This window comes from Aulostomus chinensis, chromosome 16 (genome assembly GCF_037954235.1).
Source record: "Aulostomus chinensis isolate RoL2024-O1b breed Wild chromosome 16, RoL_Achi_v1.0, whole genome shotgun sequence".
Lineage (NCBI taxonomy): Eukaryota > Metazoa > Chordata > Actinopteri > Syngnathiformes > Aulostomidae > Aulostomus > Aulostomus chinensis.
In genome coordinates, this window is record NC_141335.1 from 8111269 (window position 1) to 8127596 (window position 16328).

Here is a 16328-nt window from a genome sequence, read left to right on the forward strand (position 1 = left end):
TGATGCCAATATTTTAAAAAAATAAGATACCGATGGCGTGCCAATAACATTGTGCATCCCTGCATTTTATCAGATAATATCACCTTGCACCCTTTTGAGCGAGGGTTTCCGATCGTGTCACTTGCCAGGTTGTATTGTAGCTGTACGAGCTAAGCTTGGTACACCAGAAATAGTTCAGGAAAAAATGCAATAATTTGGTTTTCAAATTTGAAATGGAAGGTATTCTAACTAAACGTGTGCTGTGCCACATCCAGCTATTCCAAGCACTTCATCATTTTTAACGCTCATATTGCTCAACATTTTAATGTGCAACAGAGCTGTCTTCTACACGTAAAACATTTCGGGTCTCTGAGAGTTTCCCACAGATGCAGATTGGCAAATTGACAGTTGATGAGGGAGCGACTGATGACCAGTTGTGAACCACGCAGGGCGGTCTGAGCTCATCCCAGGCCCGTGCTGCCACATTTATGCTCACGGAGCAGAAATCTTCCCTCACGAGTAGGATTTTCCACTCACGGATACAGTTCTTTGCACTTTTATCACGTGCATGGACCTGTTTTTGTGTGTGTGTGTGTGTGTGTGTGTGTGTGTGTGTGTGTGTGTGTGTGTGTGTGTGTGTGTGTGTGTGTGTGTGTGTGTGTTAGGGTTTTGAGACTTAATCCCACATTATTCACAGATGCGTCTGTTCACAATGTGGTTTTAGGGGAGAGTGAGAGCGAGAGAGAGAGCAGGCCATGGATGGATTAGGAGAATCAAAAATAGAAAAATTAAGATGTGGCAGCCAATGTTGATATTGTGTCAGGTCACCACTTTTAAATCACTGTATGGGAAACATTGAGTTAATCGAAACATGATTTTTGTCAGGACACCAAGCACCACCAGCATTTATGATGGAACTATATAACCCACATGGACTCTGCTGCTGCTCCTGACCCAGATTTGCACAGACAGCAGCAGATCTATCTGAAGAACGCTGGCTAAGATGCATCATTAAATCTTCCTGTTCTCCGAAATGACAGAGAAACATGAGAAGTCTCTTTGGAGAGCAGATATGTATTTTGCATCAACAGAGCTGCCACAATTGGAAGGATGTGCATGTGTTGGAGGGACTACAGCCGGCTTTGGCTCCTCTATGTGTATCCAGCAGGAGCGGCCCGTCCATTTCAACAGATGAAGCAGAAAATTCACACAAGTGAAAAACGACATGCATGGATTTAAAGTGTGTGTGTGTGTGTGTGTGTGTGTGTGTGTGTGTGTGTGTGTGTGTGTGTGTCCCTGTTCCATCTCACTATTGATTAATTACCTGTGTTGCTTTGTATTGCATCAACTGCCAAAGTTAACTGTACAAACAGTGGCCCCCTCTGGCTGAATGTAAAATGAAATGAAGCACGCTTTTATGGTGATGTACATTTTAGTAAGTGAACTTTTTGTTTTAAGTGTTGAACACAGTTGACGGTGGTTCTGACAAATCAGTGCTGATGATTGCATCACTCTGTGGGTCCCTGTTAGTGCTGTTATTTTATTCTGCAAATCGAACTGAAATTGCAGTGAGTAATGGCAGATTCAGGGATCCTTGAATCCACATTTTTTCCGAGCTACAAGGAAAAAAATAAGATTTAATTTTTTTACTCTTTTTATTGGATCATCTGGATAGATGGATAGAATATAAAAATACCTCATTATGTCCCAGAACAGTTCACCAGTGTCACAAGGAAAGACACTTAAAGTAATTGGACTCGTGTGTCAGCGCGGCAGATAACATCGACTGATATTGGCCGATCACATATAAATCAGCATTGGCGTGTATGTTGTCTGCTATTTTGAAGAGATTGAAATTCAGAAAAAGATGCTTGAAGTAATTTACAATCTTAAACTCCCAGGGAAGTATTTTATTTTAGTACAGTGATGTTATTTTGGACGGTAAAGTTTCTGTAAAATATCGTACCTCCAGTACACATCTTTGTCTACATTCAAGGGATCATTGCAAAAAGAATACTTGCTTATAATCAGTTTTAGAAATATTTTACTCTCTGATATTGACGCCAGCATCAACCTCAGAAATTCAGTATCGGTACTTTTTTACAGCATATGCAGCAACGTTACAATGGTCTTCAGTTTGAATGGTGAAGTCTATTAACTGCTTAAATTGTCCCGACATTGTCGCATGTGTTTGATAACCAGATTTGTTGAATAACTACAAATATCCCATTTTAGCTGATATATTGAAGAAGATTCTCTTAATCTCAAGTGTCAGCAGCAGCCCCAAATATCCTGTAATAAATGAAAACCCCTCCATAAAGTTTCACTTAAAAACAGAACATTTTGATGTTCATGGGGGGGGCTACAAGTGAGCTTTTTAAAAAATGCAGTAACTTCCACAGTTGTTTGGCAGTTATCAGAAGTGTTATGGTCATGCTTTAATCTGCTGATGGTTAGTCTCGTTTTATCACCGCAAGTACACATTAAAGGTTTCTTTTTTCACACGTTTCTCCCAGGATAGCGCGCCCTTAGCGTCGTAGCTTCCACAGATGTAACCTGCATTCACCAGCCGCCTCTGACTGTATCGGGAGTTCCTCAGTATTATGTTACCCGCATGGTAAATGACTTTGAAGCACCAAGGCTCTCGTAAAGGCTGATTCCGTTTGCAGGTGACATTGAGCAGTTAGTAGTGTGGCTCAAGTTTTCTCCAAGTGAAGTTTCCAAGGTCAGGAGTGCACGGAATTTTGATGAAATTTCAAACGTGTGGCGGGTTTAGTAAGTAGCGCAAAACTGACACAAATGAACCCAATCGTGGTATTTATTACACCATTAATGGCTGCTGGAAAATACCCAGGTATTCTTCACTGTATCCATCAATTTGTTACACAGAAGCTGCTTCCAATCTTGAGGATTATAGAAAATTACTTGGAATATTTCATTTCATTCCCCTAAATGAGCAGTATCAGTAGCCATGCCAAAGATAATATCTAAAGAAACGAAGGTCCACTATAAGTAGTGCTGAGTGAAGGTAGTGTGTCATTTGAAGGAGACTGGTCAATCTGGGCGTAATTGCTGCAGCATTCAAGTTACTATGTCTACTCAGAACCGAGTGGTTTAATATTATTTTTCTCTTCGTCTCTCATTCTAGCTGCCTCCGAGGGGAGAGTCAACGGCGGGGAGGATTTCTTTCAGAAGGTGAGAGAGAGTGTGTGTGTGTGTGTGTGTGTGTGTGTGTGTGTGTGTGTGTGTAGTCTGCCGTTTGGCCAGTATTTGCTTTGTCTTTGCGTCGGAGCTCACAGAGTGGCGTTTCTCTCTCTCGGTGAGGGGAGCAGATGTCAGGTGCTCCTCAAGTCGCTCGTGATTACAAATCAAAACAAACACAAACAATGGAATGGCACTGACGTGACATCACCCCGGGGCTCTGACCCCTGTAACACAGCTGACACAACACGGTGGGCCTTTCTCACTTACGTAATAGACCACCATAATATACCAACTCATGCCTGCAGTTTAAAATGAGTGAAGAGTGAGACAGCGCCAGTCAGCACCGCCTTACTGATCTGTGTTTTAAAGGTTCTGAACCTTCAGTACACACACCCACACAATGATGTGCATCACTGATCTTAAACAGTTTGGGGGGGGCGGGCATGCAGCGGGGGGTTGATCTATCAAGTGTTTAACCCTTTCAGACTATGAATGTTTTTTCAATTAATAGCGCTAGATTTCATCTTCTTAATCTCATCATATCACAGCCAATAAATCACTCCTGAACATATAGAAATGACTCTATACTGCGGTGTTTACACGGGTTGATAAAGTGAATGTGTTCAAGGAGCAATTTCTTCTCATCTTCTTCACTTATTGAATATGAAAGCAAAGAGTGTGTTTGGTTTCAGCGTCGACATGATAAATCAAGTCATGTGCGATGAGGAACGGAGGGAGGAGCGATCACATCCCCATACAAATAAAACAATCACATCTTTAACAACTAAAATTAACTTTTAATCTAAAAAAAAAAAAATAAGAGTGAGAGATTCATTGTTCCCGTTTTTGGTGATCAGTGATTAATCAAAGAGGGGTAGGGAACAAGTTATCTTCATACCTTGTGGCTGTAAATTAAACATTAAATGATTGATAATGTGTGTGTGCAATTTGCATCTTGTGGCTACAAATTCAAGAATAATTGGAACAAGTCAATTTTTTTTTCTCCTCTCTCCACATCCGCTCCAGGCCCGGAACTCTCATGTCACGAAAATTAAAAAATCCTGTTGCCGGTGTAGGTTCCCACTATAGTTTGTTCATGAGCTTCAATTAAATAAATGACGGACAGTAGTTTGTTTTAGTAGTCCCTTTTTGTCTTTTTGAAGTATTTGGTTTTGGACTTTATGAAGCAAAGTTAAATGTCAGAGGAGAAGGCAATTTAAATGTCCCTGAAGCTGATTTTACAAAACCGAATAATGCAAACCAGGTGCCTTGAGATTCCCCTTTGTGGAATTTTTACAAGACTTTACCGTAGATCTGTCTCCACCTCTTTTTTGTTTGAGGAAATGGTCTTTTTTTTTTTTAAGCTGTCCACCGTCTACCTCACTCCACAGAGCTATTCTGACAAATTTAGCTTGTAAGGTGTGTTTACTTTGCCAGTCATGGTTTTTAAAAAGTTTCTGGCCTCCTTATCGTCACAGCTCATTCAAAACCTAGTGGTTCCTAGAAGTTACATTGTCAATTAGAAATTACATTGCAGCTGTTTGAGTTGGAGGGCTGGCGAGAAACCGTAAAAGAAGAGGTCTAAAGTTGTGTTTTTGTTGTAGAATTTCCATTTGGATGTAGTTCCCCCTCTGATACCGTGATCACCATACATGCCCAATTAAAGTCAGGAAAATAAATACAGACTACGGAACGGTATTGTTGAAAGAAAATGGATGAGGTGTGAGGAATACCTTGAAGTTGATGAAAAATGGAAACTCTTAGTTGGACCATTTCCTGCCTGTCCCAACACACCCACAGACACTTGGAGACTAATAAAGCACATGCATACTTTATTAGTCTCTCGCTTTCTCTCTCTCTCCCTCACGTAAGCAAGCATTTGCTCTTTTTTTTTTTTTTTTTTTTTTGACGCACACTAGACTTTGGGAATGAGTGATCAAGTTGCCGCAACACTTAGATGTAGAGTTCAGGAGCTGGCGAGAACAACATGAACTGATCCTCCACCCCCACACTCTCTCCCCCGGCACCGCTGATGTGGTTGATCAGGCCTTCTTACTCACTGTCTGCTGGACTTCCTTTGAGTCCTGAGCGACACTTTATAAGAGGGAGGGAGCGGTGGGTCCACCCTCCTCATGTAGTCAATGAAAAGTTAAAGATCATGACACATGAATTGGAGTCACAGCTGGGAGACTGACTAACTAGATTTCCTTCGAGGCTTTGTTTTGGTCTGGTTTAGTTGTACTTTGTTAAAACGCTGGCGTGTTGGTGGCCATGTCTGCATGCACACCAATTATCCAATATTAATCAGAAAACTGACCATATTCTAAATTTGATAAGTTGAGTATTCCAGCTGTGTTTTCCTAACCTTTTTCGGAAGGTATTAACATTTCCCAATAAAGATGTGAGTAATGCCGATGTGAGTCCAACTTTGAAACACTTCTTTGGATACAGCAGATTTGGAGTATACGTAAGGTTTTTTGCATCATTTTACAACTTTCTGGCACGCAGCCTCTGCCTTTTTTATAGCCAGATGAGAAACTTCTAGCTAGCTTAATGCTAGCAAGTAGATGCTAACTAGCAATATAACCTGTCTAACTCCCAGAAATACTTTCAGTATTACTACTCATTAAACATTACCAAGTAAGGAAACAGGTGATTACATTTAACAACACTTTCCTTTCAAGAACACACATTATGAGAGCTTATAACTCTGAAGTCTCATGGAGTGTAATACTTTAACTGGACAGGTGGGAAACAACTGGAGATTTAGTTCTACACTAACCCAGTCCAAATTTGCACAGCTGTATGTCAACAGGATTATTATTGGAATGTCTTTTTTCCTTAGTCATGTAAGCATGTTAGTTGGAATATTGTCATTTTCGAAATAAGGGAAAACCAGAATAGTGGAAAATTGAGTGCATGTAAAAGTAGTTAATATTAGCACCTCGGTACAACCTGGATTTCTCTGCAAATGAAAAGCCTGATTGTTTTACAACTGAAATCGTGCATCACTGGAAAGTTCACCTAGCATTTGCGTTGTCAAACTTTTGGACCGTGAGTCTTTTGAGTGCCAAAATCATGCCATAGACCAGTAAGCTGTTTGGAAAGCTGTGCAAAACTTGAGTCATGGGACTGAAGAGCAGAGAAGCTCAGCTGTTTAAGCTGATAACTACACCACAGAGCTTCTCAGCACAGCTTGGAGTGGATTTGAGAGAATCCTTTGAAGCCCCTTCCATTGGTCCATTCCAGGAGTTGTGGTTCTTTGAATAATGCCAGGCCTGATATATATAAGTGCCAGTGCACTCAGATCTCAGGCCAGTAATTCGTTTCATTTGGTTTGTAGCAACGAATATATTGTGTTCTGCTGCCCTAACACATAGGAAAACTTGAGACTGTCATGATGAAATATTTGGCTCGTAAAAACAAATATGGTGAGGGATTGAAATAACTAGGTCAGTAATAGTGCTACCAAAATAAAACGTAGTAACAAATTCATAAATTTCCGTGCAGGGCACATGCAAACAGCAACCTGGTCAGTCTGCAGGGAGCGCACGCTGTCTGTTGGTTTTAGTATATTAAACTCGCTGCTGATCACGTAATCAGCGCATGTCACCGCTCTTTAACGGTAATTTGCGGCTCCCACAAATTACACACATTACATGTTTCAAATTACACACAGAACCGCTAACCGTCATTAAAAGGAAATGAAGAATAAGGAAATGAATACATGCCGCTAAGTCCCTGTCATCAAAAAGAAAGATAATAGATGGATTTAATTCTACAACAATCAAAAATGAATAATAGGTCTAACGGCTATGACCGACCAACTAAATATCGGGTACTCGAGCCTTCGGTATGCAACTGAGAAATTCTGAAAACATTTTAGTTGAATTTGTCTTCAAAACGGATAGAAAATTTTGCTCAGTCCCCACCACACTGTAACTTATTTGTGGGGAAGTAAAAAAGGGATGACAAGACATAAAAAGGAAAAAGGTTGCTTTTGACGTGGTTGTTGGCCAAAGTGGGTCTCTGGTAGCACGTCTTAAAGGTCACCCAGGCTGGTTTTAGGAGTAATTGTTGCTCTGAACTACAGGTTTCACAACTTTTATCCCGATACATTGATTCATTGTGATATCAGCTAAGTCTACCATGATGTGCTTTCAGTTTGATTCAATTCAGGGATGTGCGACCAGTATGAGATAACGTACATCTGTAATCACAATCAAATAGATTTGCATTCACAAAAAATAACGAGATTTATTGTATTTATTCTTGAGCTCAAGAAAATAAGGAAATCATGAATGTCTGATAAAGATGGCTGCAGAAAAAGTAAAGCGTTTGTGCCATGAGAATTTCAAAATAAAGGCTCACCCATGATAGTGGATCACAAGCTCAATCTAAATTTAGTTTTCTGCATCACTTGTGCTGTGTTGTTCATCATTGCATTAAATTGTAATGTGTCATTATGCCCTTATGCAAAATAGACAGAGACTGTTCCTCTGCAGTTTTCATACACAATTGAATAAATAATCCATCTCTCATTAGGTGCCTTCCAGGTTTTTTTCCCCTGAAACTTTTCTCTTGACCTTGAGACATTGAGATGCAAGACTGCAGCTTGCCATTCTGAGCCTCTGCAGAACAGCGTGCCATGTTTTCAGGTGCACATTGTAACAACATGTCACCTAAAATGGGTGCTAACGTGTTAATACATCTGCCCTTTAGTCTTCATGCATTTTAAGGGTAGAATGTTTTTACAGACTTGCCTGCGACGCAGCTCGAGCTGCAAGTTAGTGCTCGGATTGTTAACATGGATTCAGTTATGACTGTCAAGTCTTCTGGGGATTGTTGCATTAACTCTGTCAGCTTCGAGGTTGACTGCTCCTTTAGTCAGTCCCCGAACCCTGGCCGCAACCTTTTTACACCCCCAACACCCCCACCCCACCCCCCCAAACATTCCAGCTGAATCAACAGCTGCACCACTGCAGCGAGGGCCAAGAAACATGCCTCTGCCATGTTGATTGCTGCTGTGCTGCATGTACACACACACACACACAGAGTCACGTGTGTTGAACACATGTGCTTTCAGGACGTTGCCTTAATGATATCCTGTTTGATTTTGCACACAGCTCTACACACACACACACACACGCACACACCAACCAGCTGGAACCCTGTAAGAACCAATCATCGTGTCAAGGTTATGCCGTGAAACTGATCAGAACCATTTATGTATTTATTCATTTCAGAAAGGGGAGGGGAGCCGAAGAAGAAAGGGTGGAACATTACATGTATAGCTAACCTAATTTGTGCAAATATCTCGACCCATTTGTGAGGTATTTGCTAGCCCCTTCATAAAAATAAACGCCTTCCACCCTTTAAAATTGTGTGTGGTCTGTCAGAAATCAGTCCCATCTGCAGGACGCCGCCAAGAACAGCAACACTGGACAGGAAACAGGTCTCTCGGAACAAGGCCCTTTTTAGAGAAATAGTCGATGAAGCATAGGTCAGGAAGTTTGAAGATTTTCCGAAAGAATAATTGGTGTTACCTCTTATATGAAAAGGCACTTTTGAAACGAATATCTTCAGCTTTCTGTTTTTATGAGTTCATGCACTGCATTTGTTTTGACATGTGAAATAATTTAGATTTTTTTTTTCTTTGCGTAAAAATTAGACGTTATTGTTGCTTCATTTAAACCCAAATTACCTCTGTAATTTCATCAAACCCAATGCAAAAAACAAACAAAAAAAACCTCCATAATTTTTATGTACTATCAAATAAAATTAATGCAGTATGCAAGCAACCGCGTCATAAGAAATCTTGCTTTTATTGAGCATGTGTTAATTTTCTTTTGGAGGTCATTTTGGAAGTTATGATTTATGGTTGTTGTACTGAGAGGTGTAACCAATATTTTGTCAACCCTAATTTATGAAAATGGGCCTTTTTTTTTATGTGACATGATCCAGACACATCTGTCATTGTCTCAAGGGACTGAAGCAAAAGCCAAAAAGATGTAGAAGTGTGAGGAGAAAGTACATTAATTTCTCCATATCACTGGTGGGAACAGAATATCCGCTAGTGTTGCTCGTGCAGCTGCTGGTGTGAGTTGATGAGGAAAAAAGATATTTAGCTACAGGGATATTTTTTATTTATTGTCCTTCCTCACATATACCAGATGACAGTGAGAGGGCGAGATGTTGTAGATTAGTCGCTTGTGCCTCAAGCTAATGGGAAACCTATTAACACAGAACTCAAACCATTTTTGATTTCAAGCCTGAAGTGTGTGAAACTAATCTGAGTGCTAATATTATTGTGCAGAATGGTTCCTCCCCCCCCCCCCCCCCCCCCCCATTAATGAGGGATCGTTAGTATGATGGAGGTCATCACCCTAATGATGTCTCGGACAAATTCCTACAAGAACAGTTGAGCAACATCAACTGAAAGGAATTTCCCTCAAACAGGCTGTAAAGTCACTCGCAACCTCATATTTCATGAAAACAACGAGGGTGTTTCTCTGCTATTGATATATGATAACGATAGCATTTATGTTGTACAGCTAAAGAGAGGAGGAAGAATGCAAAAAGAAACCACCCCTCCATCTCATTCTGTTGTACAAATGTGTTTTGCTGTGATTTTATTGGTTCTCCGCAATCTTATTTTTTATGAGTTTTTGAGCATTGCAGCCTGCTTTTTTTTTTTTTAAACACAGTATAGACCAAGTCACTGAAGGGAAATTTCCCAATTTTCTGCTGTGAATTTACAAGATAGAAAGAAAACAAAACTCACAGCTGCTTTTGATAAGTGACAAGGTAATTTAAGGAAACGTGACATATCTGAAAGATATTGCTTTGCCATGGTTGTCTTGCAGTTAAATGAGTGATAGGCAAGCTTGTTCTGTTACTTGTCCAGACTGTCCATCTTAATTAGTTATTATAGGATGCTGCGGAAAATTAGTGATGCCTGAAAGGACTTACAGTCAACCATCATGGACTCTGAGTGTACAGTTGCAGCGTCAGAGAGGCGCACATCAGACTCTCTCTGTTTTACAGGTGTGTGAGACTGGCGATGCATAAGTTGTCAGTACTCGTTAGAAAAGATGCCAAACAGATGAGTTTCATTCCAGAAAAGCATATGGAGGAATTTATGCACTTCCTTTTTTAATTTTTTTTCGCAGCAGTTCCTCTAGGAATATGGGCTGTTTCCATTTTGGCATGCAAAAAAGGCAGAAAAGATGTGAAATATTTGTAGGAATTATGATCAAGGCTGTGAATTATTGCAGCTTTCAAGAGAGATCAGCTCTTAACCAACAATCTCTCTTCCATCCCATCGCATACATGGATACGTTCCTCCAGCATCAGGTGTCAGAATAGTTTGATAGACTTCCGTAGAACTTCCTCAGTGTCTGAATATCTGAGACCAAATGATCCCTGCCGCGTTGAAAGCTGGCGCACGTTTAAGCGTATCAGTGAAGGACACATCGTAAATGCTAATGTGGACGAAAGGCCAAACGCATAGCAAAAGTTGCTTTTAAACCACCTTTGGACATATGGATGTGATTTTCAAAATAAGATCAGCTACAGTTGGGAAGAATTACAGCAAATGTACTTTAAGGCTTACGATGCATTCTGGGAAATGTTTGTCCTTATCATGTCTTAACTATATCAAATGTACTCTGTTCATTGCACAAAAATACTTTCAGTATGAAAGTTGTGCCAGTGTTTTTGGACTGAACTTGAAAATTAGAATCAGCTGAGAGTGTGACATTAAGGAGAAGCTGCAGCCAGGCAGCAGGTTCAGTCTGAGGCTGCAGGACAGAACCTGGAGCTCATTGCCCGATTTTTTTTTAGGGGCAATAACAGACTACGCTGCTGGAGGCCCGGGTTATGCTGCCCGGCCTACTGGACAGACAGCAGCCCCAAGTCTGAGTTGACTACAGGTTAGATCTCTTGCGAGCAGCTTTTTAGTATGATGTGAAAGTGATACTGGAATAATAACATGTAATGAGGTGTTTGTTCTGATGTTTTTCATTTGCATAATGACACTTTCAACACAGCAAGAATCATTCTCCTCTCATTTACATACTGATGGAGGGATTGAACCAGCCTGCATGTATGGTAAAGTGATGCTAAATTGGTTACCAGTGAGTTAAAAAGTGACCACTTGTCCATTTGTGGCAAGTTGTGATCGAGACTACGTTGTCTTAACACACCACCAGGGAATCTTAAGTGGTGCTGATGCTCGTGTAATGGATTGAAATCCTCGGGTGTTACATGGCTGAGACCTTTGAGCACTTTGAGAAATTCTTATCTTCTCCACCCCAAAAACACAAACCCCTGGAAAGTATTAAAACAAATCGAAGAGACTGTAAGGCCTATATGAAAACAGGATAGTGCACATTGAGGACAAGCCCATTAGGAGAGAGACGGTCTGCTTCTCCTTTGTCTGAAGGGGCTGACAGTTTTAGGTTTTCTTTTTTCCATTAACGTCACTCGCTAGTTATGGCGGATGTGTCTCGAGAAAGCCAAGCGAGGTGAGTTTTTCCCGTGGTCAAAAAAAGAGGAACAGGAGGGTTTATGGGTTTTGTTTTGTTTTGGGGTTTTTGTCATCCGGCCAGGAGTTTGCTTTTTTTTTAACATGAATACATATGCTCCTGGTTACAGTGACCGGACTTGTCAAAGGGCTCTCACATAAATTGTTGTTGGCATTTTTCACATGTACCAAAGCCAAGTGTGCTCAGTGTTTTTATTCTTTGTTTTCCTTTTTTTTTTTTTTTTTTTTTTTGGTGGTGGTGGGGTTGATGGGGGTGTTGAGCAGAAACAAAACAATGTCTGGAAACTTAATGTAAGCTTATATCACCACCGGATGTGTTAAAACTAGACTCCGTTAACTTCTCTGGGTTCCATAACGTTTTTATTTCTTACCTATATTAGCACTTGGCCTGCACTCTTTGTAACTGCTGGCTGCTAAAACTTCATACGATCTCCAGAGTCACAAAAAGAAAGTCGTGTTTCCATTTCCAAGTAAACAAGAAAAACTGTTTACCTGCATGCAGATTCACAAAACACTGAATAAAACCTCATGAGGTAAATTCGATATTTCTCATTGTACAAGTACAGATGTGTATCACATGTTTCTAACAAATGTGAACAATCTGCTTGTGCGATTACAGTTCCAGCATTCTTTCCAATCAATTTGTAATTGAAACTGCCTTCATTGTTTGTTTACAACCTGCTAACATCCAGCATCTGTCAACACTTGTATTTTTGATAAATCAGACATGTATATGTTGGCTCAAAGCACAAATAAGCGGGCCCCTACTTGTAGCAATGAGTTTCCATTACATGGCAATATTTATTGTTGGTGTGTGTGTGTGTGTGTGTGTGTGTGTGTGTGTGTGTGTGTGTGCGCGCGCAAGCAACATATCCCATTCTTACTGCAACGCGATTATATTCATGCTCAAGTCTGCTTCTTTTCAAAGTCACTGACACACACACACACACACACACACAAGATTTACTGAGATTGAATTATGTGTATAATAATAAAAGCATGCCCTCTAATTGAGACTCTCTGTCTTCCAGATCATGGATGAGACCCAAACACAGATAGCCTGGCCTTCCAAACTCAAGATTGGAGCAAAATCTAAAAAAGGTACTCGTGTTTTGTTTCTGTTTCTTCCTTTTACTCCCTTTCTCTCATTTCTCCTGTATTAGATTCATGCCTCTGTTGCTTTTGTCACACGTTGTGTTGAAATTTTGAGCCATTAGAATGTATGATCTAAACTTGTCATGCATGAGATGCTGCAGATTCCATTAAGGGGTAGTTTGGATTGTTGAAAGCAGGGTTGTATGAGGTAGTCATCCATAGTTGGGGATGTACTTTCAGGAAATGTGCAGAGGACCCAAGAGCAGCGGTGCCTTGGACGGGGTCACAGGAAAAAATAACATCCGCCCACCTACACAAATCAATATCTGCTTACATGTTACATTTGTAGCATTTTCACTGTTTTACTTTGCCATCAGACAGTCTCTTCATTTACCTCTACATTCCAACTTTGAACGAAAAATCAACTTTGTCTCTTTAAAACTAAAGCCGCTTTATATCTATACAAGGTGACTTCCGGATCAGTGACTGACAGACAGACTTTCCCTGCTCGTTCACAACTCTCTTCTTAATCGACACCCCTGTTTTATGAAAAGAACATGATTCCAGTGAAGAAATACTTCTTTAGGTCTGAGAATGAGTAGATGCACAATGCTTCTATACATTAAGCATCTGGATTTTGCGCCTCAGTTGTGTTTGCCTCCCCTCGCCAGTAATGGGTTAATGATTGAGTCAATGTTGGTGTAACCAGGAATATTCTCTCAGGAGAAGAACTGGAGTCAGATAGTTCATGGTAAAAGTATTTCAAAGTCACTCAAGCATTCCTTATTAAAGAGATAATTGAGAACTTTGAAAAGATGTATCCCACGTGGTTTTTGTTCTTCACATGCCAGTTACTTCATCGTGCACAGAAGAATTTGTGATTGTGATGCTGAGGTGGAAGGGTGGGAGTTGCTTGTATTGGAACTCACCCATTCATTGGCCAAGTTGTTACAGCGATCTGTTACCAATAAGCTCTTCCGGGATGGTGAGGAGGAGGGGGAGGGGGAGGGGGCAGAGAAGTGGGGGGAGGGGGTGAGGAGAAGGTGGCTTTGCCCACTTTGTTGTTGTCCTCAGGGGAGTTTGCCAATGTACGTCTTCAAGCCAGATGTGGAATCCAATGGCATTGTGTAACTTCCTCACTCAACTCTGAATGGAAAATATTTGACGGGGTTACATCAGAATCTTTAACATTTTTCTCTCCGGATGCTTCATAATCAACTGCCAACTCATTCAACCAAAGTTCATTCACAAAAGAAAAGCTGCACGCACCCACCACCTGGAAGTGATGCTCTTTGCATCATTTTGAATTCGGAGTCGTTATTTATAGCGTGTAAAATTTCCCGATGTTTCATAAACCCGAAAGAACTGATAAGGTCTGGATAACTTGACCTGCAAGTGATGGTATGAGCACATGCATTCCTGGGAGAAGAGAGGAGTGTATGTTTCCTCAACCTGGGAGAGAGGAAAAGGAAGACGTAGGGTGAGAAGTGGAGATCATTCGACCTCTGACAGGCTCCTGTGTGATTCCTGTGATATTGATTGAAGATGCATGCGTGAAGAAAATTACTGGAGACAAACATCCATGTGCTGCCCCCAAAATAACTGATGATATCATTGTTTGGATGGGTTATTTTGGGATATTCAAACATAAAATATTTACTTTTGCAGGATGCTAGTTTTGCCTTGTTTTGCATCATCTTTCATGCTGCAGTCTGGAAACACTTACACTCTGCAGGCTAGCCGCAGATGTGAGGGGATTTTTATACTCCCTGTATGGGGCTCTACTCCATCAAAATGCTAGCTCCTCCATTTCATTTGTCACCTGCAGCTAGCTATCACTGCCACCTGTGTAAGTGTGATAAGGGCAGTAGTTAGCCTCTGGGGTGCACCATCATCAGTGCACCGTCAGTGATTTAATGCAGCGGTTAGGTGTCGTATCTCTGCCATGCAGACAGGTATGGGTTATAGCTTTAATCTCCCAGAGAATGGACAGTACTGTGGAGGAGGTATCTTCTAGGTATTCCTATTACAGCACTGACTGATGGTTGAATCAGCTGATCGCTCTATGTATTAATGAATGACATCTGGCAGGATAAAATGTGAAAAGCAAACAGATTAAAAAAAAACGAAGAAGAAGAGGAATCGTGCAGTAAAAATTGAACCTGTACTTCATTCAGAAAAATGGAGAAAGTAAAGCGTTCTACCCCTCGGTGAACTCATCATAATCACAAGCACAACTACACAAATTGCTAACACCTATTTCATAATTTAGCCAGAATCTCCAGAAATCTATACAGCTATTAAATGTCATAATATATAAGTATGTGCCACTATCTCTGTTTAAAAAAAAAAACAACTGGTTATAACCTGGAAATGTGTCTGTCTCTGTTTAATATACAACCCATTATTGCATTTATGCAGTTTTCTTGGTATCAAAATTCATGGTGCTTTTTAATTTACAAAGCAAAATAGTAAAAGCTGAATATCTTGTACTTCTAACTTGTCTGTTATAACATATCCACAAATGTTTTGAATGCAAAAGCCAAAAGTACTTAATTCCTTCAATTGTGCGGTGTTTTCAAACGTAGTCTAGCTGGAAAAATGCTTAAGTACTGCCAGTACCGAACTCTGGGTCAAAAGGTTCCTTCTTTGTCAAGTGGAACTGTGTAAAAATCTGTTAGACTGAAAACACTTCCTGCAGCTGCAATTCTACTCTTGTTTTTTGTTTGTTTTTGTAGGTGTTGCATGTGCCAAATTAAGACTTAAGGCATTTTTTTTTCTATTCCACAGTCAGTCACCAAAAAAAAAACAAAAAAAAACGAGCATACAGCACACCCCGCTTAAAAAATGCGGGGGTGTTCTACATCACGACTGCAACACTCGTTTAGGCTGGCTAATGTTTGCCAGATGTGCTGTGCAGGTTAGAGCGGGGACACTGTGAGGACGCCCTCTAACGGTCCAGGTGGGTGCCGCAAGAGGAAGCAGAGGGACTTTTATTATTCACATTAACAGCTGCTTAATTGAAATATTTATAAACATTTATGAATTCTTTTCTAGTTTCCAACTCTAGCTTGTTTTTGTTTTTTTCATTCTGCAGGTTCTCTCACTCAGAACATTTAAACCTATCAAGTCCTGAGACACATTTAACAAAAAACTGCTCTACTGCACTTTTTTCTTTTTATTGCTATAACCATTTTCCCTGGGTGTTCTTATTTCTGCACGATCCAGGACTTTTCATTTGCAAGCTCCTTGAAAATCTAAGCGTGTATGGGGTCTTCTGTGGAGCAGGCGGCTTTGTAACAATAAATCTGTTTCCGTGAGTCCTGTCTGAAGGCCACACTGTAAATCTGAGATGCTGTAAGTGTGTGTATGTATGGGCAGGGATATTCCTGGAAGGGGGTTTAGTTGACTTCCTGCGATGGACTGAGTGTAGAACAGAAGTGTGTGTGTGTGTGTGTGTGTGTGTGTGTGTGTGTGTGTGTGTGTGTGTGTGTGTGTTTGT

The 16328-nt window shown here is 40.6% G+C and overlaps 1 protein-coding gene across 2 annotated transcripts in view; it reads left to right on the plus strand.

Moving 5' to 3' along the window:
- The window catches only part of bicc1a (BicC family RNA binding protein 1a), a 70748-nt gene that overhangs the window by 21465 nt on the left and 32955 nt on the right, over positions 1 to 16328 (plus strand). For both annotated transcript variants that reach the window (XR_015109385.1, XM_086180173.1), the window contains exons 2-3: positions 3128 to 3174; positions 12763 to 12832. Coding sequence is in view for 1 of the 2 variants with exons in the window: in XM_086180173.1 (XP_086036299.1) it covers positions 3128 to 3174; positions 12763 to 12832 (117 nt within the window). In the remaining variant the exon portion in view is untranslated. The remainder of the gene's footprint in view (positions 1 to 3127; positions 3175 to 12762; positions 12833 to 16328) is intronic.